The 27,075-nt window shown below is 48.0% G+C and overlaps 1 protein-coding gene and 1 pseudogene across 1 annotated transcript; one reads left to right on the top strand and one right to left on the bottom strand.

Annotated features, from left to right (window-relative positions):
* Positions 1 to 10,891: 10,891 nt before the first annotated feature.
* On the top strand, positions 10,892 to 11,707 carry LOC144774009 (protein GUCD1 pseudogene; annotated as a pseudogene).
* Positions 11,708 to 18,092: 6,385 nt separating this feature from the next.
* On the bottom strand, positions 18,093 to 19,064 carry LOC144774008 (olfactory receptor 52E8-like). Its single transcript, XM_078659050.1, has one exon. It carries the CDS (start codon positions 19,062 to 19,064, stop codon positions 18,093 to 18,095), a length of 972 nt encoding a protein of 323 aa, XP_078515176.1.
* Positions 19,065 to 27,075: the final 8,011 nt, after the last annotated feature.

The following is a 27,075-nucleotide window of genomic DNA, read 5'->3' as shown; positions in this document are numbered from 1 at the left end:
CTAGGATTGTATGATAACCCCTTGGAGAATAGTCATTACTACATGTTTTTCTCCCTTCTTCCCATAGGGCGGACTACAATACAGGAACTCCTCCTGTTCCAGTTCCTGACCCCTCAGGTTGTATTCATTTAACTCCGCGGCCCACCTTGGGCTCTTTCCCTAGTTTATGAGCACTTTAGGTCCTGATGAATTGCCGTGATGGCATGAAACATGTCGACCTGATCACTAATGAGGGTTGAACGGGTCTCCCACACATAGGGGCCGATTAGGATGGCGGTTTTTCCGCATCCTCCGGGCCGATTAGGATGGCGGTTTTTCCGCATCCTCCGGGCCGGCGGAAGTGTCCGCCGGCCTGGAGGATGCGGAAAAACCGCGGCGGAGACTCCAAAGACCCACCGCCAAATTAGGATGGCTGGTGGGTCTGGAATTCCGTCCGCCGCTTTTCCGTCGCGGTCGGCTTCCGACCGCGGCGGAAAAGCTATAACATGGCAGGCGGTGTCTATGAGACACCGTCCGCCATATTATGATGTGTGTGTAAATATGCTTTTCCACGGCGGCATTGCCGCCATGGAAAAGCATACGGACCTTCACTTCGGGGGCCCGTTGCGGGCCCCCTGGGTGAAGGGGTGGTGGTGGGTGCACATGGGGGGTACCTATGGTACCCCCCTGCATTTGCGTGCACAATGCAGCAGGCACCGCGCGGTGCCTGCCGCTTTGTGCACGCAAATGCTGTGCATGCATTTTTACATTGGGGCGGGTGCAGCTTGAAGCTGCACCCGCCGCAATGTTAGAGATAGAGGATGTGACCGCCACCCTGGCGGTCACATCCTAATCAGATCGGAGGGAACGCCGCAGCCCATGCGGACGTTCCCTCCTCCTCAGGGGTCGCGGACGGACTCAAGTCCGTCCGCGATCCTAATCGACCCCATAACTTGGTTGAATCCCCATACCCCTCTTATTTTTAACAAGGTAGTTAGCTACAGGAATAAAATGCCCAGAGTAGACTATACTAACTTTTTTTAAATTCACCACACTTCACGCTCACTACTTTATCACTTGGGCCCCTCACACTCACTCAAACATCGGCCAGGAATAAAAGATCTCCACAAAAGTGTAGCACCCTGTGCTACCCGTCAGGCATTGCAGCGCTGGCTTGATGCAGGAGCAGGAAGCCGATGATGACACGAAACAATCGGTTGGTAATATGACAGTAGCCGTAAAACCAACCTGTTGTGTGAGGTTTCCCTAATTCCGATAAGGGACACTTGTCCCTGACTCCCACATACAACCACACCTGGAGAGAGGAAGGTAGATCACTCATATATATACCGATATTACCCCCTAGGGGAACTTTGTGCATTTGTTTTGAATAGTGGAAGGCACTGTCATTGCAGAATTTTCTCCCATTATTTTCACATTCAAATGTAATGGTGCGGATGACATCTTGAAAAATTCACCAACAGGAGCACTGCTTGGTTCACTGCTTTGTTCACCTGTCTGCCTCTCATTATATGGAGGTGGAAGATTTAGCATGAATTTAGTCACAAAATCTTCATCTAATTCGCTGTAAATATCCTCAGGGTTATTCCATGAATATACTGGCTTTTTAGTCTTCTTCTTTTCTTTTCTTTTCTTTTCACTTACTCTTCTCCTTAAATGTCAGAAAAGGGTACAATCTTGTGCCCTCAATTATGTCAGTTCTCAATGCTTTCTTTGTGCAGCCCATCTATCTTCTGCAGAAGTGCGTATTGCTTTCTTGACCCGTCCCTGATATTTTTCTCTCTGTTTAAGATGGGCCATATGTTCCCAAGCATTAAGTGCTTCAAACTGTGTCGGTCTAGAAGGTGGTTTCATTTCATTCTTTTTTACAGAGTTTTATATAGCGCGAACTTGACCCGAATCGGGTATCAAAGCGATTTACATAGCACCAGTTGCATTACATGAGGACACATTAATTTTTGTTAGGCACAGGGAGATTAAGTGGTTTGCCCAGAATCACAGGATTTTCAGTGTCATTGCCAAGACTCTAACCCAGTTCCCCAGATTCGCGTTCCACCGCCCTAGCCATTAGGCGGACATTCCTTGTCATTTAAATTTTTTTTCAATATTGTGGAAATTGCACTGAACCATCTTTCTCAGTGCTTGTGTGCCATTGTGCAAGCCATGAACATGTATGGAAACTCTCATATGTCACCATAACATGACCTGGCGTACCTTCAGGTGGTGTCTCTTCCTTTCTAACAGGCACATTTAGTCATATCTCCCCCTAACATATTTTGTATTCCGTTAAAGAGTTAAGGGCCACATGCATTAAGCATGTTTGCCCTTGTTGTGAGGGCAAAAAGGCCTTTTCTGATGCAACAAAGGCTTTCCATTCGCAACTTAGGTAATCACAATTTTTTTGCGATTACCTAAATTGGGAATGCTTTTAGGGAATCGCAATTTGCGAATACCAATTTGGTAATCGCAATTTGCGAATGCATTCCCATTCATTCATATGGGTCTATGAACCCATTGGAATGAGTGGAGTGACATTACCTAATAGCGATTCACAATTTTCAAATCGCTATTAGGTAACTTTTAGGAATCACAATGTATTTTGCGATTCCTAAATAGCAATGCCTTAAAAATCGCACTTTAGGAATCACAATTCCTTATGTTGATGCATGGGGCAGTACATTTGTGCTCACATAATTTACTATTCACAAATGACTTTCCATTGAAAGCAGGAAATACATTTTTACCCACAACTCTTTGCTCGGCGATCCCAACCAATACCAGCGTGGCTCTTCATGACGTATGCAAACAATCACAGCATGGCTTTACACCAACCGACCTATTCCAGTGCGACACACTGTGACATCAATCTTACTCCATGCAGCAGTTCACCTTCCTTTACAACTTCTCTCAGTGTATTTCTCTTAAGCAAAATATAGAAAACAAATGCAAGCTATTTCAACAACTAACTCTGTCTGCTCTACTAAAGAAATTAAAGATTCTCATACACAGAACAGGAAATTCAGAATAACACCTCTGAACTATCCTAACATTCATTTCAAATAAGACCTCGACCAGCAGGATCTCACTTATGTTCATACAGTTATTCCTTGTTCACTGAGATCACCTATACCAACAACTTCTCACTGTCATACAAAGTTCAGGGTCCCTGTCTTAAAGATGCTCTTGATGACATCTTACGACAAACACCACACACAGAAGACAACCACATAAAGTGTCTTCTATACTGTTACTCGACTTTACATTATATATCCCGGAATGGCAGCCCACGTTGGACCCGATAAGTACTTCAACTTCTCTGTATTAAGCACCACATTCACACATCAACTTCAACTCAAACCAACTCTGCATGACATCATATAGTCACTTCAAAACACCACAATCCAAGCATTAGCAATTGCAATGCACAACCATACTAATACTCACACTCATCCGCTGCTACAAGTCATTTCCACAGCACTGGTAGTCCATCAATCCTTCGGCCGAACCAAGGGGTTTTAGGCTGAGACTGGGTTTGGGAAATTACTATATAAGGCACTCTAGATCCCTCCCATCTGTGGATAAACCATCCAACATGCTACCAGATTTGATCCAGTGTTTACTGGGCCCATATACCTATATTCTTCACTTACTCTTAGTCTTCCGATGGACCTTTTTAATTGCATTAAGGGGTGAAGGATGTTAGGGTGGTCATACTCAATTCAATAAATTAACAGTGCAACGATGTGGCTACACAATGAGTACCAGCAATCGATAGACAAGTTTAACAGTATTTATTATAAATAAGTAATCAGGTTCATGTAAATCACACTGAAGGCCATACTGTATGAATACAATATAGCAATGGGGAGACCAGTTCTCCTAAAGAAATTTAGATGGACAAGAATTAGGCAGACTAACAGTTCAACAGATGAAATGCAGAACAGTAGCACAAAGATTTGATGCTCATGAAATACTTTATGACTCTCTCTCCTATACGTTAGTAATCTACGTATCCCAAGTACAGCTCCCATGGGAAGAAGAGTCATTAACAACAGGTGTTAGAAACAAATAGTATCCATTCAGATTCAGAAATAACGTTCAGTGGATTAAGCAACGAAATAATCCGAACACCAGCTATTTATTAGCAATGTAAAGCACACTTTTATACGATTTCCTCTCATTCTACTGCTGTGAAACTACGTATTTTCACTCAATCATTGTGTCACATATAAATCATGTGCAAAGTGCACATTCATTTTGTAGGTCAGGTATCATTCTCATCATAGGTTTAGGTGATGTGTAAAGAATGGGCAGTTTTACGCTTCACTATTAGTGTGCTGATCTGATATGGGCTGCACAGCATCATGGTTTGTGTCAGCAGCTGAGTTTCTCACCCTTGTCTTTTGTTCTCACTTTAGGGTTCAGATGAATTTAGATCCAACAAACAATCAGGATTGTTGAAGCAGATCTGGATTTTGAGGTAAATATCACCAAACTGAGTGCAACAGCTCTTCACAGGTTGACTGCCCTTAATACTAGTAAGGGGGTCTTAATACCAGCAGTAGTAAGAGTGGGGCTGTTGGACACCACTGGACTGCCATGTCTGCTGGGGATCAAGGTTCTAGCAGCCATTGCGCAGCAGAAGGGGGCAGAAATATGCTGGTAGTCCTGCTGAAGCATGGCCGTGCATATTACAAGTTGCTTGTCCATCGCCCCTTTCTGGCGGTGAGCCAACCATCAAAAGGGTGGCAGAGAAGCAACTAAGGGGGCCCTGGTGAGGCCATGTTGTGCCCCACCTGAATTGCACCCCAGTTCCTGCATGGTGTTACATGCATGCCAGATCGTGCAGAAACATGCTGTCATGGTGGCCTCTGCAGTTAGGGCTCACCTATGAACCTTAAGCGGCCACCACCATGAGTCCGTCTCAGCAGCAGACGCATGCCATGGATTACAGTTGTAATATGACAGGCAGGTGCTGGACGGGCTTGGCAGTCATCCTGTCGGATCTGTGGTGGCGGCCCGTAACAAAGCCGAAGTCTTGAAACCTAGCAAGGCTCTCTAATATTCAATGGGCATGGTATTTATATAGCTGTTCCTAGGATAGCTGCAAAATCTCACTTGAAACCTAAGAACTCATGAGATTTCAGGTCCCACACTGAAACTAATGTAAACATCTTGAGGGAAGGTCTTTCATCCCTGCCACCAGGCCACATTTAGATTAGTAGGGACATATGTTAATGGGGATGTCAGTAAGGAAAGATGGCTTGCAGTGCTGCTTAATGGGGGGTAATATTTGGAGGTCACAATAAATTACTAAGCACCAAACTGAGATTACTTACAGTGCATGCGGGCCACATCATGATAGTCAGTACACATACCCAAGTCTACTGAGAACATCCTGTCAATCAGATGGGAGGCACTTTCAGAAGTTTTCACTTATTCTTCTTATTCTCAGGGGCTTGCTGTCTTTGTTAAAAAAGGAAAACATTTTGAATACCTGTGCACTGTTAGTGATGCACAGGGGGGATTTGTAGTGGTACAGGGGGTACTCATTGGCAGACATGCAGCACTGTTTTATATGTACAGTCTCAATAATGAGTCTGTACAATGCTTTCAATAATTATAGGATGTGGTAATGTGATTATCTTCTAGAGTAATCATTTTGGGGAGGGGATTTCCATATAGCTTTTAATATGGGTTTGGAGCCATATATATTCAAGGGTCACAACAGCTTTAAGGGCTCCAATGGCTGGCTAGTGGATGTATGATGGGTGAGACATGCTGATGTGCCAGAGGGCACATTTATATCCTAGTTCCATTCCTCATGGTCTGGTTTAGACTACATTTTGTCCAAGAAAGTTGAGGTGTGTCATTTAGCCAGTATGCTATTCTAGCACACACTAGTCATGATGCGACTGTGATCCCATGTCATAATCAGCAACTAGTGTGCAGAGACTCTCACCGGATACCTTAAAACATCAGGTATTTCCGATTGAGCAAAACTTTAGAACACTTCCTAACAACATTGGCTCAAATCAGAGATTGGCACACTGTGGAAGGCCTTTAAGTCTGTGGTCCAGGGTCTGTACAGAAAACTGAGTGGGATTCTCAGATCCCTGAGGATTCATATGTGTGCTCTTCTTGAGCTTACAGTTAAAGGATTGGAGATGGGGCAATCTCAAATGCCAGAGCAATATAAGGTGATGCCCTAAGGAAAGTCAAGCTCATTGGTAAGTATTCAGTTGGAAAACAATGCGGAGAAGGTGAACAACTCGGCAGATACTTAGCCACCATGATTAAGACACCCAGGAGTGGTAAGAACAACATTTTAGTCATGGATGGAACAGTCTACCCCAAGTGGGAAGCCTAATAGATCATCTAGGGGTTTCAGTCCTATTAACAAGGTCACAATGACTCCAAATATAGCATCCTACCCATAATCGTGAAGTTTGTGTACATGACACAACAACTGTCCAGTTAAATGATACTCAAAGAGAGTACCTAAGCCAAGCATTCTCGGGTGAGGAAATAGTGGCTGTAATCATCAACCTGCCTACAGGATACATTGAGCTGTACCACTGATACACAGAAGGCTAACCCAGGGACAGAGTCAACAGTGATGGATCCAGATCTGGGGGATTTTATCAAAGATGTTGTTTGACGTACTGCATGAAAATTTGATTTAAATATCTTGGTATGTATTAGTGGGCAAAGGAAGGCAAATTTGTACAGAAAATTCATGATTTCTGTACCGAATTAAATGTGATGTGGCATATTTTCATTTCATATGTAGACAACTGTACTATTTTTTGCTGGAGGCCATAATGTATTTTCTGGTGGTACTTCATCAAACGTCATCAGAAACAAACTTTATGTGCTCAACCACTAAACTGCTGTACCACACAAGTTATTGAGGTATTCACGCGGTTGTGGGATTTTAGCACTTGGCTACACAGACATGACCTACAAACGATGTGATAAAACTTGTCGGACTCCACCATTTTAAGTTTTGTCACCTACGCATGTTTTGGTCCACACTCTTAGATCGTATATCCACAAATGGATACTCATTCAAATCCACCTTCATAGTTCCATGTTCTGAAAGACTTGTGGGACCACACACAAATGTGAATAAGTCAATACAACAAAGCCCAGACTCGCCCTTAAAAGATACAACATGGCCTAAAGGTAAATGCACTAGATCCTATTGCTAGTGTGTGATCCACCCAATTGAGTCACACAATGTGATCCTTTGTTCCAATGATATTCCCCAATGAACCAGTGATATGAGCTTTAGCCACTAAAACAGGATTTATCATTGACTTTCTTATTTTATGCCAAGGTCCATGTAGAAGTTGCCAATAGTGAGCAGACCCTGGCTGGAAAATGAAAGGAAATATGGCAAAACACAACTATCTTGCTTGTAAATACAACCCATGATTTACGTTATGACTTGTGTCTGCTTGCTAATCTTTGTAAACAACTTTCTTTTCTTTGTTTTCTGATTCATACCACTGCTAATAAAATTGATATTGTAGTTGAACCGGATGACAGCGAGGGCAATACATGAATTGCGTGTGCCCAAAATCACCTATTAGGTCACAGAAGGGTAAAGCACACCTTCCATAGTGAAAGCAGTGTTACTCTCAACAAAATAGCGGTTGTGAGAGGTGGACATACTTATGGTATGCTTTGGTTGGGTTGCAGTTCTTATTAAAAAAACATTTGAGGAAGAACATGGTGAAGACAATCATGGTGCCCATCTCCAAAGTTTTGAGGCACTTCACTGAATATGGTCTGTGATGAGTAAGAATGGCAAGGTAATACACTTATTGTCATCCATAGACATTTGCCTTCATTTTACATGCTTTCCAGTCTGTAAGCCAATGTAAGCAGTCATAATTGCACTAAATAAATATTTCAACATGTAGGTTGTGCATTACAATCCATTGCAAAATGTAGCAAAAGAGCTGCTGTTTACCGATGGTACACTGATGCACAGTTCGCTGAGGTGTCAGCCGTGGGAAGCTGACTCTCTGTTTCTCCGCTTTCTCACTGCTCCAGCCGCCCCAGGAGGACTGTGGTTCCTGGACAAGTGAAACAGGGTTTAAGATCCCCAGTTGGCTGCGTCCAACCTTGGGTGAAGTGGGGAAAGCAAGTATATTTCAACACTGCAGAGGTAAGGCCAGGCCCGCGACTGCACTCGCCAAGGTGTAACTGGCCAGCATTTGGATGGCGCATCTTGCCGGGAAGAGGAACTCGCTCTCTGCCAATTTCACTCCTGCCTGTCTCTTGCCTCCTCCAACCTGCTCCTGCCAGATTGCCCTGGCATTTTCTCCCAGAAGACACTCTTCAGCATTATGCATGTGAATCACCTGCACATCAAAAAGTGCATTTTGAAACCTTGGCCCCGGCCAAAATGCTAAGTTGTGCCCAAAGCCCGAGGGACTAGAAGACGCTTTCAGCAGGTTAGAGGGGCAATGTATTTTTTTATGTATTTTTAATCTTCTATGGAACCAAGATAAACGGACTCAAGTCTGAGTGAGTGCTTGTGCGCCTAAAGGCTGGCTCAATCCACAACTTACATCCCATAGCGGATGGTGAGACTGGTGACCAGTAGGCAGTCCCAGCTGAGGGAGTGTCCTGAATCCCACCACAGAAGCAGGCAAGGCCAGGTCTGGGTGCAGCTTGTGGGGATACCTCAGTGAGCTCCGTTCACTCCAACAGCTGGCTCCCCTGTACCAACTAGCTTCTTCATATAGGGGTCTGGCTGGCTGCCACCTGGATCAGGCCACAAGGCTCAAACAGCCCTCAGCCATGGTTGCTTTATGGGATTACAGTAGAAACTGGCAATCAGCATCTTGCATTATGACCCACTGCCACCAACCCTGCTACAGTAGGACCTCTGTAGGAGCAGCGGGATCATCGCCACTGAAGTTTTACTCACACTCTCTTCCCATTGACTCTGCCCCCTTGGCTTCACAACAAATTGCAAAGAGCATCACCTCTTCACTTCAGACCCTGCAAAGGAAGACAATACGTGGGGGTTCCAGCTGTAAGTGCACTCAAACAGTGAGAGCAGAGGAAGAATCCCAGGATATGCCTTTCCAACAACAATGAGGTCTAGTAGAACAAGATGAATGCTGCAGCGACCACAGCGTAACAAGAAGGGCCAAAGAGCCTTCAACCATGCCCCTCAAACACCCAAGCTGGGTAGACAACCTCTGATTAGTTTCCTCACCCTTGTCATCAAAAATTATCCCATTAGTATCACCGCTCACTGGGCAAGCAACCAGTGTGTTTGCCCTATGGCCTAAACTATGGAAAAATAAGATATCAAAAGTCTCCTTCATGAAAGATGACAGTGCCATACTTTACCCATCTACGGAAGAGGTCAGAGAGGTATTCCCAACTCTACAGACCCCGATAATCCCACAACCTGACACACCAGAAAAAGTCACCAACCAAGCACCACAGATCTACATAGCACATGCAACAGATCTGCAATCCCCCCACACTCCCCCAACCAATTTTAAACATGTCATCAGAGCAGCAACTGCCCAGAATCACACCAATCTCCTTAACACAAGCACAAATATTTAACAAAAATAACCTGAATTAAAATTGATGCACCAAGGTTGTGTCATCACCTGAGCTCCCCCTCACGCAACCAGAAATAGTCTGCTCACATCAAATTAAAGGACCCTCACAAGTTCAAAGCTGTCTAGAATCCAGTCATCAACCTCCCCTGTGAAAGACCTTGCTTCTGCCTCTCTTTCCTCTCTTTCACATGAATCATCATTTCAGTGGAATCACCAACTCAAAATGGCAGCCTAAATGTACTTGTTGATATAAGGACCTGGCAACAACTGATCAAAACCCTATATACTACAGTCAGAGTACTGGAGTACCAATCAAACAAGTTCAATATTCAAATGTCTCTGTTAGAGGCACTAGCCCAGTTCACATCATCCATTGATTCATGCATTGAGCACCTGAACACCATAGTCAGCAGTCTGAAATCTAACCCCCGAAACTCTAATAAGCCAACCCCATCTTCCTCTAACAAACACAACCCCCAAGACTTTGTCTTTGCAATCCTGCTCGCTAAACTATTTGCCCTACCGGCAATAGTTAGTGACCTACTTCAGGAAGTAAAACTGATTGGCAAGCACAAGACCACAAGTTTACCCAGTCTAGCCCCAAACAGCCCACGACATCAATAAACCACTGACGTCCAGCTTCATTGAGACAAACGGCAACATCTATGCCGCCTTCTCAAACATACTGCCTTCAAAGAATACGATTGAACTAAAAGTGGCAGTCCATCCAGCACCCATGTGCCTAGATTCCAAAGTTCATGACCACATACTGAAGCATCACTTGTCGACAGATGCAAGCTTGCATACCAACTCAGCACTTAAATCATCACACATTGCAAGAAATGTAACCAGCAGCATCTCGGTTCCCCTTGCTGACCAACTATGTGAAAGAGAAAACGCCTAATGCAACAAAATAAAAAACAGGAGAAAATCCAGAAGGCCATAGACTACACGTCCAAGATTAGGAGCTTCTTCCCCCCATTTAAGAACACAGTCCAACAACATGCCAGATACTCCTATGAACATGCAGGACAGGGACATCGAAAGTGCTATTGAACACTCCACCAAATAACACCATAAAGTTACTGATAAATTCCTCACAGGACACCAAAGTTTTTGCAGCACAAATTTACACCATCTCACAAGACTTTCTGGCCTAGAATCATCAACTCAATAGCAACCAATCACTAAACAAGGCCATGGCTGCCGTCCCTCTAGGCAACAAATCTGTCCTAGCTCCAAATGGAATCAGCCATTGTACGCAACCTCGTATTGATACCCAAGGCTCTGGAGGGAGCCCGGAAGGAGAGGCGGCCGCCTGGCTGACCAGGAGGGCTCGATGCGGGCTCCTGCCCCAGCCCAGCCAGCGGCATGAAGAGCCCGCGGGAGGCCGCGAGGGGGCGGCGGAGCTCCGGCCGGCGGCCCCCAGAGGACCACATCCAGTTGAAAGTACCTGCGATCCAACAGTCCTATCACTGGGATTGTGGCCTTGCCTGCTGTAGGATGGTCTTGCAGTACCTGAACCAGCTCAGTGAAGAGGAGTTTCAGAAAGCAATGGGAGAACTGCGGATGACTAAAAGCATTTGGACCATTGACTTGGCCTACCTCATGCGGCATTTCGGGGTGAAGCACCGCTTCTGCACGCGACACTGGGGGTGGACAAAGGCTATATGAACCAGTCTTTCTACAGGAAACATTTCGACACCGAAGAGAACCGAGTAAATCAGCTTTTCGCCAGCGCTCAAGCCTGCGGGGTGGTGGTGGAGAAACGCGCCGTGAGGATTGACGACCTGCAGGACCACCTGTCGCAGGGCCACGTGGCCATAGTCCTGGTGAACGTGGTGCTGTTGCTGTCCGACTTCTGCTCCAGCCCCGTCAAATACTGCTGCTTCCTCCCTATCGGCCAGAAGTGCTTCTGCAGAAACCCCAACTACCAGGGCCACTTCATTGTGCTGTGCGGCTACAACCGGGCCGTGGGCAGCGTCTTCTACAACAACCGGGCCTACGCGGACCGAATGTGCCGCACCAACATGAGCAACTTCGAGGAGGCGTGGGGCAGCTATTGAACAGATGAGGACATTTTCTTTGTTTACGTGGACCGCTGACCACCGAGCAGGCTGCTGTCAGTCTTTGCCAGAGCCTTGAGCAACTGGCTGCTCTTCTCAGGACATCAATGGTGTGTGTAATAGGAACAGATGAAGCTCAGGGTGAACTGGGGAGAGGAGTTGGGTTGGCCTGACGGCTAAGGCGCTCAACCTCGGACCTGGGGATCTGGGTTCGAGTCTCGGTAACGACGCCAAAAACCCCCTGTGATTCTGGGCAAATCACTTAATGTCCCCGTGCCTAAAAAAAAATGAAAGTGTGTCCTCATGTAACGTAACTGGTGCTATGTAAAGCGCTCTGATAACTGATTCGGTTCGGTTCTATTTCGCGCTATATAAAACTCTGAAAAAAAGAAGAAAAAAAAATGGCAACAACGAAGCAAAGGGACAACAAACGCGCAACAAGCGCTCTCACCAACACCCTTGTCCAACGTAATCACTGTCCCAATTCAAAATAATCCATCCCCACCAATTGTCACTTTAATGATATCCTGAACAGGGAGAATATAGTCAAACTCCTAGCCTCTCATCCTAAATTCGGCACTTAAAATCCACAGATATTTGGAGTATCCAGTTTTTTCCCTCACTTATACTCCCTCATGAGGAAGCAGCATCTGTGACTTGGACCACGCTTTTAGCAGCCAACACCATATATATGAAAATTGCACTCTTCTGGAGGAATGGGGGCTCCTGATTACTCTGTCACTAATGGATCGATATCCTTGTGCCCTTTCTCAGCAAGACCCAGAACGCCTCTAAAACCGGGCTTTGCCTGATCTAGGCAAAAACCACAAGGAGCAAGCGGTCACGGAAGTCACGAACCTCAACATTACTTAGAAACACAGTGGGCCCTCTTCACTCAATTGCTACTAATGTCTAACAAGGTTTGATCATCTCAATGACCAAGAAGGAAGACCCTACAATGATTCTGACCAGTGCAGGAAAACCATCAAGAGGACTGGAGCTGGCTGGTGTCCACTCTGGCAGGTCCTTCGTCACATTGACTCAAGCCCAGAGGTGCACAGCCTCATCCCCTGATATGAAGAAAGAGCCTAAACCCATGATTCTGTTATCCTGGAATGTGGCCAGCCTTGATAACATCCTAACAGATCAGGATACAATGTCCTTTTTATCATCACACAATATAATATGTATTCAGGAGTCATGGTGTTTAGAAGATACTCCGCTGGAAGGCCACTGTGAGCTCTTCAATCAAGCCACTCGACATTCTACCAAGGGCCACACGATGGGCAGCTTATTCATTTATGTATCACTAAGCTAGACCTTTGATGCCTCCATTTATGCCACTAGCCACCATAACTTCCTATGTCTCGAAATCAGGTATTGGAGCGAAAATCCCTCAGCAGTCAGCCTAATGCTACAGAATGTGTAAATTCCCCCAGCAGCCTGGGAAAAGAGAAAAATGTCTAGGCTGTGGAGCTTTTAATCACAGATATCAGATTAACTCATCCAAACAACCACCTACTGTTGACTGGCGTTTTTAACCTAAATTTAATCTACAACCTCCTTGAAGTTAAAGTTGAAGGTAAAAGCATTTATAGAGCGCACTAACACCAGGCGGCTTCATGGCGCTATGTTCAGATTTGAAGCAGAAAAGGATAAAAGTGGAGGGGGAGCAGGGACAGTTATTACGAGGGGAAAGCAGAAGAGAAGAGATGGGTTTTAAGGGCTTTCCGGAACTCCATGTAGTTGGTTATGGTACTGATAGAAAGGGAAAGGGCATTCCAGAAGGTGGGGGCAAGGGTAGAGAACCGGAGGCCACCGTGTTTTTTCCTTTTGAAACGAGGGACAACCAGAAGGACTGGGGTAGAGGAGCGGAGGTTTCTTTTAGGGAGATAAGGCCGGATTTTTGAATTAACAAATTCGGGAGCAGTGCCTGCAAGGGCCATAAAAGTGAGACAGCCCAGTTTGAAAAGGGAGCGTTGAGAAATGGGGAGCCAGTGAAGGGATTTGAGAAGGGGAGTGACGCGGTGATACTTAGGGAGTTGGTATATCAGGCGGGCCGCCTGATTCCGAATGAGCTGGAGGCGCCGGCGCTCATACGCCGGGATCCCTACAAAAAGCCCATTGCCATAGTCCAGGCGGGAGACAATCATGGCAATGACAATGAGCTTAAGAGCCTCGACAGAAAAAAACCGCGAAATTTTGCGGATGATGCGTAGGGATAGGAAACAGGATGAAACAACGGCGCTGATCTGAGGGCGCATAGTCAGGTCTTGGCTGACTAGGACACCCAGAATTTTTGCTTTAGCAGAAGGGGAGGGGGAAGACCAAGGGCAGGGGGCCAAAATGCAGAGGACCAAGGACTGGGGAGGCTACCGGTAAGTATCAACTCAGTTTTGTCCGGATTTAATTTCAACTGGTTGAAGTTCATCCAGTCAAATATAAAGGTGAGGACAGAACAGAGGTTGGACCTGGAATCGTGGGAGGGGGAAAGGTTGAAAATAAGCTGGAGGTCATCAGCGTAGTTGTACACTGACACCTCTGTATTTTGAAGGGCCAAAATAAGGGGATAGATATAAAGGTTAAAAAGAAGAGGGGAAATAGCAGAACCCTGAGGGACACCACAAGTGACCAGACAAGGGGAGGCCGAAAAGCCATCCAGATGGACGGCCTGTGTCCGATCTCCTAGGAAGGAGGTGAGCCAGGCCAGGGCGGACCCCCGAATACCGGCGCCTCCGCCACGGTCGAGGAGGATGGAATGGTCGACCGTGTCGAAGGCGGCGGACAGGTCGAGGAGGACCAAGGCCTGAGAAGAATTGGAGTCTGCACATTGCCTAAGCTCATCCAGGACTGAGAGGACCACGGGTTCCGTCGAGTGAGCTGGACGGAAGCCGGCCTGATGGGAGGCTAAAAGGTGATTGTCCTCAATAAAGGTCGAGAGGCAGGAGGTGATGTGGCTCTCAAGAGTCTTTCCTAGGAATGGGAGTAAAGAGATAGGGAGAAAATTAGGGAGGGAGGAGGGGTCAATCCCAGGTTTTTCCAGAATGGGAGTGATAATAGCTGATTTGAAAACTGCCGGGACAATACCCTGTTGAATGGAAGTATAAAGAAGGGTAAGCAGGGGTCCAGGGCAGTTAGAAAAGACCTCTTTAAGTATGTGGGCAGGACAACAGTCCAAGGGGTACCCGGATTTAACTTTCCTTAGAAGACCAAGGAAGGTCTCTTCTGAGATAGGAGAAAACGTGTCGAGAAAGACAGACGGAGTGGCAGGAGGGGGGCGGGAGAAGAAAATGGAGGGCTGGGGAATGTTGTGCCTGATGGCGGCTATCTTCTCAATAAAGTAAGAATTGAGTGAATTACAGAGGGATTGGGAAGGGACCGGTTTGGGTTGTACTCTATCTGAAGCTGCAAGATTGTGGCCAATAGAGAAGATCTCCTTAGGTTTATTACTGGCTAAGAGTATTTTGGCTGAAAAATACTCGGTTTTGGCCATCAGGATAGCCGTTTTATATCTTCGAAGAAGAGCGGAGAATTGAGACTTGAGGGTGGGGCAGTATCTAAGCCTCCAATGACGCTCGGCTTGTCTTAAGGAAAGTTTAAGAATTTTGAGGTCTTCGGTGAACCATCTATTGGCCTCATGGGAGCGGCAAGACCTGACTAGCTTGGGGGGGCGCTGATAGTGAATAGTTTAATTTACTATTCCAACACCAGTCCCCGTGGCTAGTAGGGAAGGTGTTGGATAGTAAATTAAACTATCCCCTATCCTAGAGCGCCCTCCAGCGAAAGTCGTTGTAACGACTTTCGTTGTTAAAGCTGTGTCGTAACGGTACCGAGTTGTACCAGTTAAGTTGTAAAGGATGTTTCCCGCCATGGCCGCAAATTTCAAGAAGACCAATGATTGGGCGGAAAACGAACAAACTCAGAAGATGGTACTTTAACAAAAGCTGTCTGTCCAGAGCCCCCAGTTATAAGTACCTTGGATGCTGGCTAAAACGACAAGGGGGGGGGGGACTTAACTCACGAGAACTCCCTAACACCAAAGGCTGCATCACCACAATTTGCATTCCAAACCATCTTCAAACACAAAGCAACCCACTTTAGAACCTTTACTGAGGACAGTCAAAGCCACACTCATCCCCATGCTGGCATACTGCTCGGAAGCTTTCCCTGGGAAACTGGGCACCTTCCTGAACAAATCCTAGAGCCTGGTGTTTAGATCACTGTTTAAACTCCCAAACCATTCTGCGGCTGCTCAGATCTGATTGGAATTCATGTTATGCAATCAAGTCCTGGCACAGAAGGCTTGCACTCTTAAATACCCACATGCCACGCATGCTGCCAACACAGGAACAATGATACATTTAATTTGGTAGGAAGTACCTGTAATGAGCAATACAATTCTCAAACTCCTTGGACTCTTGCCTTTCATGAAACTCTGAAACTCAAAACAGCCACTGCACTCTGGAATCAAAACTATCCACATCAAACGTTTCATTCACACAGGATTGCCGGGCTCTCGTGGCCAGAAAGCATGTACAACTCATTCTGAGAAGCTACAATAAAAGAGAGGTCCAAAGATATCTTACAGACACCTTCTCTGTGCCCTATAAAATCAGGCACTGCCTCATCAGGATGGGAAACTGCACATCAGGATCTAGTGATGTGAAGTTTTCCATCCTGTTGAGGCAGTACTATAGTCTTATAGCCTGCCATAGAGGGCTATACTGGCTATTAAAGGCCCTCTCCAGCATTAAAGACCCAAGCCGAAGGCGAGGGCCTTTAACAAGGGAGAGGGACTTTAATAGCCTGTATAGCCCAGCTATGAAGGGCTAAACGTCTATTACAACATTCTGCCACTAGAGGGCAGAATGTTCTAACAAATAAGAACAAAGCCGTATGGGAGCGTGAGGGGATTGGAATCCCCTCAGGCTCTGTGAAGCCTTTGTTCACAGCCAGATCTGTGAACAAAGAAACATTGGAATGTTGGAGTTCCAGGCTTATACCAGCCATTGTAAGCCCGGAGCACTCCATTGTTTTCAATGGAGCTTCCAACATTCCAATGTTCTAATTGATTTTATAGTGCACGGATAAGGTGTCTGTAACACATTTTACCACTCTGGTTTACTCGCCCAACAACCAATGAGTGTCGGCCATGTGGACAACATCGGAAGGGCTTATCTCATTTTCGATGCATCCCAGCACTAAACGACGGCCGCAGAAAGTTCCTTGGACAAGCATTGATCAAATAAGGGTCCCAAACAAATCAGGCAGCCGGGGGCTATCTTCTGAATTATTCTTATCCTCAAGCTATCTGGTCAAATTTTTTAGCAAAGTCGACAAAATGCTAAGAGCCTCTACTTCACCAGTAATTTCAATTGGGACACGAGCTGCCACATACTACACCCTTTATCACAAGCCTTGCTACTTTTAGAATCCGTGCATGCAGACTAAGATCCCCTCCGATTAAACACACAAGCATGCAGTACTTACCCAGTCGATTTCCTGGTTTTGATCCACTGGTAATTAAACACACGCTCTCACCAAAGCGCATTTTAGTACCCAAATGGCACTAACCTTAATATCTAACCCAAACGACTTGAATTGACATAAAATATGACTTTCCCAGCATGTACACGGCCGCAGCAGTTTTAGAGCTGCTACCTGCCTGTGGGTACCATCTGATCTCTTCCACCTGTCGCCCACCGGTCCATGAATTTATTTTTCCCAATTTCAATGAGCATTTATTTAACATACTAACAATATTTAACAAAAACCTAATAATCCTCACAAAAGGGCTTTTTTACTTAGTGGGTGCTAAATTGCAGAAACCATGTACTCTTAACCCGAACCTAATGTTGTCAGACCTAATTTTGGCCACTGTGCACCCCCTTTTCAATAGCTCCAACCTCTTTGCACATCGTTTTACGTTTCCTGGTGAAAAACTGAGCCCAGAATGTTGTCAAGGCTCAGAATCCACCTCCAGCATCTTTTCAGGCTTTTCAGCTCCTTCACCAACACTGACCCCTCTAAACCTAAACGAATGAGCCTGGTCCCGACTGCAAAGAGGTGACTCCCAAATGAATCAAATAATCCATGTCAGGAACTAATCACCAGCACTTTACACTGACATTTCAAAGAAAACTTGGGCAATATCTTGTTATCCTGTGCAATAAATTTTTTCTTTTAATAATTAAGCACTGACATTTTAAATCACATTGCAGCTGGTGATGATGGCAGAGTTTGTGTTATTTGCTTGTAATGACATTTTAAAATCAAAAGGATATGCAGTGATGGGCACCACATCAAGCTGTCTTGTTTGATATGTTTTATCTGTTTGCATTGCCTTTAATGAGCCGCGCATTAATTAAAAAACTTGAAAGTTGTAGCAAAACAAATGATGATATTGAAGCGAGTGCAGTGAGATTCAAGGAGACATTGGCAGGGTTTTTTTACAAAATATTTTCAATGCTTTTTCTCGTATCTCCTTTGTCTTTATTCCATAGACAACAGGATTCATCATTGGTGGGACCAGCAGGTACAAGTTGGCCATGAGGATGTGAACATAAGGTACCACATTGTGAAAAAACCTGCGAGTGATATTGGAGAAGAGCCCAAGTGAGTAAAACAGGAGTAAAATGCAGATGTGGGACATACAGGTGTTGATCGCCTTGCTCCTTGCTGCCTTTGATGGAAGTCGGTACACCGTCCTCAATATCATAGCATAAGAAACAGCGATTAATATAAAATCCAAACCACCTACCAACACTATTCCACAAAATCCACAAGCGCTATTTATCGTAGTATCCGCACAAGCCAATTGCACCACTGACATGTGGTCACAGTACGAATGATGGATGATGTTGGTTGTGCAGTATGGAAGTCTGCTGGCCAGTGCTGGACAAGGGCCAAAAAGGACAGCACCTCTTATCAAAATAGCAATGTAGATCTTCAATATGGTGGGATTGGTTAAGACTGCTGCATATCTCAATGGGTTACATATGGCAACATATCGGTCAAAAGCCATGGCCATCAGCACCCCTGATTCCACACATGAAAAGAAGTGGATAAAAAACATCTGGAAAAAACAAGCCTCAAAATGTATGATCATAGAACCGAACCACAAAATAATCAACAACGTTGGCATAATGCAACTGGAGGCGACTGCATCACTGAAGGCTAGCAAACCAAGGAAATAATACATTGGCTCATGGAGTCCTCTGTCTATGACTATGAGAAGAACCATGGCTCCATTTCCCAGCAGAGCCATCAAGTACATCACCAAGAAGGGGAATGACATCCAGAAGTAGGCATCCTCCAGGCCTGGAAACCCAAGAAGGACAAAGGTGGATGGGTTTGAGTCGGAATCGTTGGAGGTAAATTTGAGAGGCCATGACATTATTGATTTCAGCTACCAACTGCTGGGAAAAGGAAAATGCAGAATGTTTATCAAAATGTGTAATCACTTATAACATTTAGAGATAGAAACTCACTTACAATTTATGTAAGCATAGTGAGAAAAGGACATTTTTTTACTTTTTGCGCATTTGTAGACTAAAATGTACTTTTATCAAAGTGATTACTGTAGAAATAAATCATAATTTTACTACAAGACTATGGGCCTAATTATGATTTTGGGGGTCCACAGGACTCGGGGTGCGGTGGCGGTCGGAGACCACTGCACCAGTGGTCCACCTGCTGTATTATGAGTACAGTGGTCAGACCATGAGAGCACCGGGTATCCGAGAGGACGCAAGGTCTTGAGAATGCAATTTGCTTGGCAGTGCTACTGTGGTATCACCAAGCATATTATGAGTTTCTTCACTGCGACCCTAAGTATATTACGAGTTTCTTCACTGCAACGCTAACCACTTGTTCTACTGCAATGTATATACCAGTAGGAAAAGCACAGGAAAGGTATATGTGAGCAACCATCTAAAGAGACAAAACTTAAAAATAACATTCATGAACGTCAGGTCTGTTTCATCTTTAAATCAAGATTTTGATGTGTAAAATATAAAGGCATTGTTGGAAATGGGGGTTGCCCAAATCTCAAAGGGGGTAGCATGGCATCAAGCGGGCAGGCCAAACTTCGAGGACATGTGAAGCACTCACGCAGTACCCTCAGTCAACCCACCAGGCACACTACAAAAGAGGCAGGACACCAATTTGAGTTGGAAAATTAAGCAGTTTAGTATCTCCAACCTGCAAGGCAAAAATGCATTAACAGTGTCATCATAACACGGCGCCAACTGGCACCAGAGCCAAGTACTTCAGAGGGGGATTATTTACATGGGATAAAAAGGGTTGAGTCCAAAGTCCATGCTGTGAGGGAAAAAGGATGGGTTAAAATTGTCATTAGATCTGGAGCCCAATCTGGCGGGGCCAACTCAGACTCTCATCCTACAGGGAAGGCTGTAAATGCAAAATACCACATTGGCATGGATATATATATCATGCACAATCACGCCAACCCAACCCCTGTAAAAGAAAACATCAGGGCATCATAGTACCTCATAAATAGGAGCACCTGTAATAAAAGGCACAATCACCTGCACGGTGGCACAAAAGCATGCAATTGAGCATTAGATAGGAAAGTGGCCTCACCATAAACGTATAAACAGTAACCTAAGAGCCAGGCCTAACCTCAGGGACCATCTGGCAACAGGTAACTATGGCATTTCATTAGGCATGTCACCTGGCTAGGTGTATCAAACATCAGGCGGAACATACATCGCCTAGCATTAACATCAGGTAGGGGCCCTCCTTAAAGCTCAGGAAACACCTGTAAGGGGATAGCTAGGCTCCCTTTACCAACAACCTCGGGGTACGAACATCAGGCGTAGCTTGTGAGGCATGAACTCTTCCAGGGTCACCTTAGGGAAAATAATAACCCACGGGGTATAGAACCTTAGGCCTACGAACCTCAACATAGGGTAAACCCTCCTCGGGGCATAACATATAGATTGAATGTTAAGCCTAACCTCTAGGGACCGGGGCACCTGTACATGAGCTTCACGACCTGTCTGGGACCCTATGCACCACAGGTGACAGGCAACCACTAGGCATCATTGTCAATTCACTCTTCAGATGACTGCCCACTCCAGGGTCCACCTATACTGTCCGAACTGGACGCACCTACCACCTTGGGCCCTATCACAAGGTAGCTTCAATGTACAAGTCATGGGTGGGGGCGAGCACCGACCCTGTGCCCCGCTGCCCTCTCCACCCTCTTCATAGGCCCCACTCACCGGTTACTCCTGGTTTCTGACTCCGGGCTCCATCCACACTGCTGCCCCCTTTATCCAGGGGGGGGGCGATCCGGAGGCTTCACGCGGCCTTTTCATAGGCCCCTCTTATCTGGTGGGGACCCAGGCTGCAAGGCGAAGAGGCCAGGCACCGACAACGTGCCTAGAGGCCCCCTGGCGTAGCGCACGCAAAGGGAACTTTTCTCCCCTCACCACGGTCAGCTGGCGGCCGGCATGGGGAACAGGCGGGGCTCTTCCTCTACTTCCCCGGGTCCCTCCTCTCTCACGAGGACCCGGGACTTCAAAGCGGCCTTCGTGAGACTGCCGGCTCCTTCGGATGCGGGGGCCTAGTGCAGGCAGCTGTCACCCTTCGTGCAGGACTCCTCTCTTCACGAGAGCCCCGCCGACACCGGCGCTCTTCCTCTTTCCTCCCGGGCCCCTCTCTCCGGCCCGGGGCACTCACCGGCGGGGTGGCCTCCCACTCCGGTCGTCCTTCACAGGGCTCCCTCCTGACCACGGGAGCCCTGCACCGAAGCTTCACCCGGGTCCTCCCTCCCTCACGGGGACCCGGGGCTATTCTTCCGCTTCCTCCTGTCTTCCCGGCCGCCCGGGCAGGCGACCAATCCCTGCGCGGCGTTGGCGGGGGCGGGCCAATGACGCGGCCGGACGCCCCCGTCACATGGGCAGGTCGAGGCTGGCTTCTCGGGCCCAGCGCGGCCCTTTCTCTACTCTGGCGGCCCTCTCCTCACATCGGGGGCCGCCGCAACGTTGCACACCCCACAAGGGGGGGTCTCCTCACGGCGGCGGCGGATTCCGGCGCTGCCACGCAGCGCGTGGCAAGGACAAGGGGTAGGCTCCCTTCTTGAATTAATTATTTATAAAGCCGACAGCGCGCTGACACGAGGGTAGGCTCCTCCAGCATGATTCTCCTCAGGAGAATGGCGCTATTCACAGCGCACTGCTCCTTGCCACAGTCTCCTCAGGAACAGCGTTTTCCACCACGCAGAGCGCGCGCCACAACGAGGGGTAAGCTCCCTCAGCGCTAATCAGTCAGCAACTTCCTCAGGCCACACAGCAGGCACAGCGCTATCACTGGAAGGGGGCGCTTTTCTCGGAGGACAGCTCCTCCCTCAGCCCACACAGTCCTCAGGGCCAACAGCACTTCGGGGGCCACACCAATCGCAGGGCACAGTCCCTTGGGGCACAATCCTCCTCAGGCGGCTCCACACGACCCAGCGCTTCCAAGGGGGGGCCACAGCTCCTCCAGAGGGGGTAGACAGTCCCACTGCAGTTCCTCAGGGGCAAACTCCTCACCTCCTGGGGGGAATCCAATTAGCTCCTTCCCTTCCCAGTGCTCTTTCAGCGCGGCGCTGGCATGGTTCAAGATCCCAACTGTGACAGGGACCTAGTCAGGGGCCCTCCCTTGTCAGGGGCCCAAGGGGAGAGCAGAGGGGGGGTTCTAGGGGTGCAGGGCCCAGCTCACAGGCCCATGTGGCGGTAGCACCTCACAGCAGGTCCCCTCTCTTCTTTGTCCCAGCGCTGACTGACTCTCTGGTGACACTTCTCCCTATTTATACCCTCCTCCCAGGCAGTGCCAGGACCTTCTAGAATGTTGGCACATCTAGCCTAAACTGGTTCTAGGGGAGGGGGTGAGCACCCTGGGTGCCAGGCTTTCCCTCCAAAAGCTAGGGGTAGCTGGGTAATATTAACTAGACCGCCAACCTAACGCAGTCAGGTGGCACTACCCAGGGCCATGGCATCCATTTTAAAATCACAGTACATTTTAGTCAGGTACATTTCCAAAATGGGGGATATTTTCTGTACACCATTTAACAACATTACATTTTCAACAAGGGGTCTCACACCACTCATGGCCTATACAGGTTTAATCCCATGGGGGAGACATTCATGTTAGGGGGTCAAAAGCGAAAAAAATTTGGGGGAAAAGGCCAAGTCCAACACGACTCCCCCCCAGCCAAAAGCCAGGGTAGACATATCAATGCCTTGATGGGCTTCCCTGCTTGGGGCGGAAAAAGGTGGACGCAGGCCTGCAACTACAGGAGCACCTGCAGTCTCTCCTCCACTCTGGAACCCAATGGTTCTCTTTCGCAACCCTCCCTTCACCAACAAAACCACCCCACTGGTGTTCCCTAGTGGGATGTTTCTCCTTCCTAGAGTGGGAGGCTCTAGCCTCAGGCTTGTAATTCTCTTGGACCACTCTTCTCTCTCCAAATTGCCACTGGTCCACCCATCTGGGATCTACACCCTCAGACTGACCAGCCCTTAGGGGCGAGGCTCTCCTCCCACTACTTCTCCTCCAAGGGTTCCTCCATCTCCTACGCCTGGGGACACCCTCACACAACTCTCTCCCCAACCTGGAGTCGAAACCCACAGGCTGAACTGGTGACAGGGGCGAGTCCTCCCTCTCCCTGCACCCCCTCCCAGAATTCCGCACCCTCCTTTCCGGAGAAGTACCCCTGGGAGTCACTTCCGGGGGGACTCTGGTTACAGAGATCCCTCCCACCAGGGCAGGCAACCCCTGTCCCTGGCCACCCAACCCAGGATCTGCGCCCTGTGGCTGAGCTGGTGACAGAGAAGAGACCTTCCTCCCTCTGCACCCCCTCCCAGAGTCCCGCACCCTCCTAACTGGAGAAGTACCCTTGGGAGTCACTTCCGGGGGGACTCTGATTACAGAGGTCCCTCCCACCAGGGCAGGCAAACCCTGTCCCTGGCCACCCAACCCAGGATCTGCGCCCTGTGGCTGAGCTGGTGACAGAGAAGAGACCTTCCTCCCTCTGCACCCCCTCCCAGAGTTCCGCACCCTCCCACTGGGAGTAGTACCCCTGGGAGTCAAATTGGTAGGGACCTGAATTACAGGTACCCCACCCTCCAGGTCAGGCAACCCCTTAACCTGGAACCCCAGTCCAGGATCTAAACCCTGTGACTGGTCAGACCCCCGAACCACTGGAGCTCCGATTATTGATGCTCCGGGTCCTCCTGACATGAGGGGATCCCTTCCTCTGGATGACACATCGGGACAGCCTAGACTCCCAACCTGGGGTTCTCTTAAAGAACACTCCAGGCCCAGTGACCACAGCTGGGGCACCTCGGGACACCTCCCCGTCTCACTCCCTTCAGGATCACTCCCCTCAGCCTTCCCAGATGCTCTGGCACTTACCCAGAGGTCTGCCTCCCGTGCAAGTTCCCTGGGGTCTGAGAACCCGCACCGCAACAGATGGTGACGCAGTCTTGGGAAACAACTCCTCAGCATGTGCTCCCGGATAACGGCATGGCACAGCCCTTCCCAATCCTCCACTGCTCTCCTCACCACCCAATCCTCCAGTACAGTCCAACACTCCTCCTCGAACTCTCCCCAGGACTGATGGAACAGCTTTCCCCTGCCCCTAAACACTAACCCGTCCTCCTCTTCCGGGGAATCAGGCACAGTCTCTTGGGCTTCGGGAGTGGGACTCCTTGCACTGGACCTACACTCGCTGCCACCACTGGATCCCACCCTCTTCGGTGAATCCAGACTCCTAAAACCACTCTCAGGGGACAACCTACCCACCTGAGCTGATCTCTCCCTGGCGAAGGCCCTCTCCGCCTCCGCCATCCTCTCCAGCGCTAGGACTTTTTCAGTCTCTAGTCGCTGCTCTTCTACCCTCAGCTGCGCTAAGCCCTCGGCATGCCTGAGCTTTGCCAGCGCCAGCTGATGCTCCCTTACTTCTCTCCTATCTACCCACTCTTCTGGGGACAGGGAAAGGGATGGGGCAGTGCCCCCGGGACTGGACCCAGTGCGAGACTCCCTATCTTCGGTGTCCTCCACAGCTACTGGCGTCTCTGCCCTACTAGACTCTTCCTCCTCCTCATCGGAGCAATTACCTCCCAGGGTTCTGGATGGGGAGCCCTCTCTCTGGTCTCTAACCCACTGACCCTTCAAAACTTCGGGGGGGTAGTCAGACGAGTCCCCATCAATCTCTAAGGGCTCTCCCCTCTTGAGGGCCTCATAGAGAAACAAATTCCTCCTAATGTTCCCTACTGGGGGTATCCCTCTCTCCAGGAGGAACTCTATCACCTCCTGTTCGGTGTACTCCATCAGTTCCACTTCCTGGTAAATCAACCCCATCGTGGCGAGGTACACCCGGGACACACCCTCAGTGGACCAAGGGGACAGTTCAGAACACTCTCCATGAGGAAGCAACAATAATCCCCACAACAAGGCTCGGATTACATCCAAAGCTCTATTTGCAGTGTAACCCGTGGCCGCTGTGGTACTGCGCAAACACAAGTCCTATCCCACCGCTCTGCCACCAAATGTTGGAAATGGGGGTTGCCCAAGTCTCAAAGGGGGTAGCATGGCATCAAGCGGGCAGGCCAAACTTCGAGGACATGTGAAGCACTCACGCAGTACCCTCAGTCAACCCACCAGGCACACTACAAAAGATTCAGAAAAGGGGGTGGTGATGAACAGAGTGTCTGAATTAAGCACCACCCCCTTTTGAAGCGTTTTGGCCACCACAAGTGTGGAAGGGTATGCTCAGATGTGAGTCCCTTGCTCACTGCACCATCAGGATTCATGCAAGCCGGGCCGAAGACGGCTGTAATGCCAGAAACCGGTCCCCGAAAGCTTGTTTCCTTTCCAGTAAATAATTGGCTTGGTAGTTTGGTCTGCCCTGTTCCCATGATGCACTGGGCCAGGGTCAGACTAATTTGCATGTAGCCAGGTTCTGAACTGGGATGGTGCAGTGAGCTAAAAAACGGTGATGGATCAAGCCCTGATCTTTTGACTGGGTAGGAGTCTTCTGCTTAATTCAGATACTCTGTCCATCACCACCCCCTTTTGAAGCGTTTTGGCCACCACAAGTGTGGAAGGGTATGCTCAGATGTGAGTCCCTTGCTCACTGCACCATCAGGATTCATGCAAGCCGGGCCGAAGACGGCTGTAATGCCAGAAACCGGTCCCCGGAAGCTTGTTTCCTTTCCAGTAAAGAATTGGCTTGGTAGTTTGGTCTGCCCTGTTCCCATGATGCACTGGGCCAGGGTCAGACTAATTTGCATGTAGTCAGGTTCTGAACTGGGATGGTGCAGTGAGCTAAAAAACGGTGATGGATCAAGCCCTGATCTTTTGACTGGGTAGGAGTCTTCTGCTTAATTCAGATACTCTGTCCATCACCACCCCCTTTTGAAGCGTTTTGGCCACCACAAGTGTGGAAGGGTATGCTCAGATGTGAGTCCCTTGCTCACTGCACCATCAGGATTCATGCAAGCCGGGCCGAAGACGGCTGTAATGCCAGAAACCGGTCCCCGGAAGCTTGTTTCCTTTCCAGTAAAGAATTGGCTTGGTAGTTTGGTCTGCCCTGTTCCCATGATGCACTGGGCCAGGGTCAGACTAATTTGCATGTAGCCAGGTTCTGAACTGGGATGGTGCAGTGAGCTAAAAAACGGTGATGGATCAAGCCCTGATCTTTTGACTGGGTAGGAGTCTTCTGCTTAATTCAGATACTCTGTCCATCACCACCCCCTTTTGAAGCGTTTTGGCCACCACAAGTGTGGAAGGGTATGCTCAGATGTGAGTCCCTTGCTCACTGCACCATCAGGATTCATGCAAGCCGGGCCGAAGACGGCTGTAATGCCAGAAACCGGTCCCCGGAAGCTTGTTTCCTTTCCAGTAAAGAATTGGCTTGGTAGTTTGGTCTGCCCTGTTCCCATGATGCACTGGGCCAGGGTCAGACTAATTTGCATGTAGCCAGGTTCTGAACTGGGATGGTGCAGTGAGCTAAAAAACTGTGATGGATCAAGCCCTGATCTTTTGACTGGGTAGGAGTCTTCTGCTTAATTCAGATACTCTGTCCATCACCACCCCCTTTTGAAACACTACAAAAGAGGCAGGACACCAATTTGAGTTGGAAAATTAAGCAGTTTAGTATCTCCAACCTGCAAGGCAAAAATGCATTAACAGTGTCATCATAACACGGCGCCAACTGGCACCAGAGCCAAGTACTTCAGAGGGGGATTATTTACATGGGATAAAAAGGGTTGAGTCCAAAGTCCATGCTGTGAGGGAAAAAAGATGGGTTAAAATTGTCATTAGATCTGGAGCCCAATCTGGCGGGGCCAACTCAGACTCTCATCCTACAGGGAAGGCTGTAAATGCAAAATACC

Source organism: Lissotriton helveticus, chromosome 8 (genome assembly GCF_964261635.1).
Source record: "Lissotriton helveticus chromosome 8, aLisHel1.1, whole genome shotgun sequence".
NCBI lineage: Eukaryota > Metazoa > Chordata > Amphibia > Caudata > Salamandridae > Lissotriton > Lissotriton helveticus.
This window is presented reverse-complemented; position numbering and strand designations above follow the sequence as displayed.

What these genes read in the sequence shown, in the direction of transcription:
- LOC144774008 (XM_078659050.1), bottom strand. Translation starts at nt 19,064, where the DNA reads ATGTCATGGCCTCTCAAATTTACCTCCAACGATTCCGACTCAAACCCA.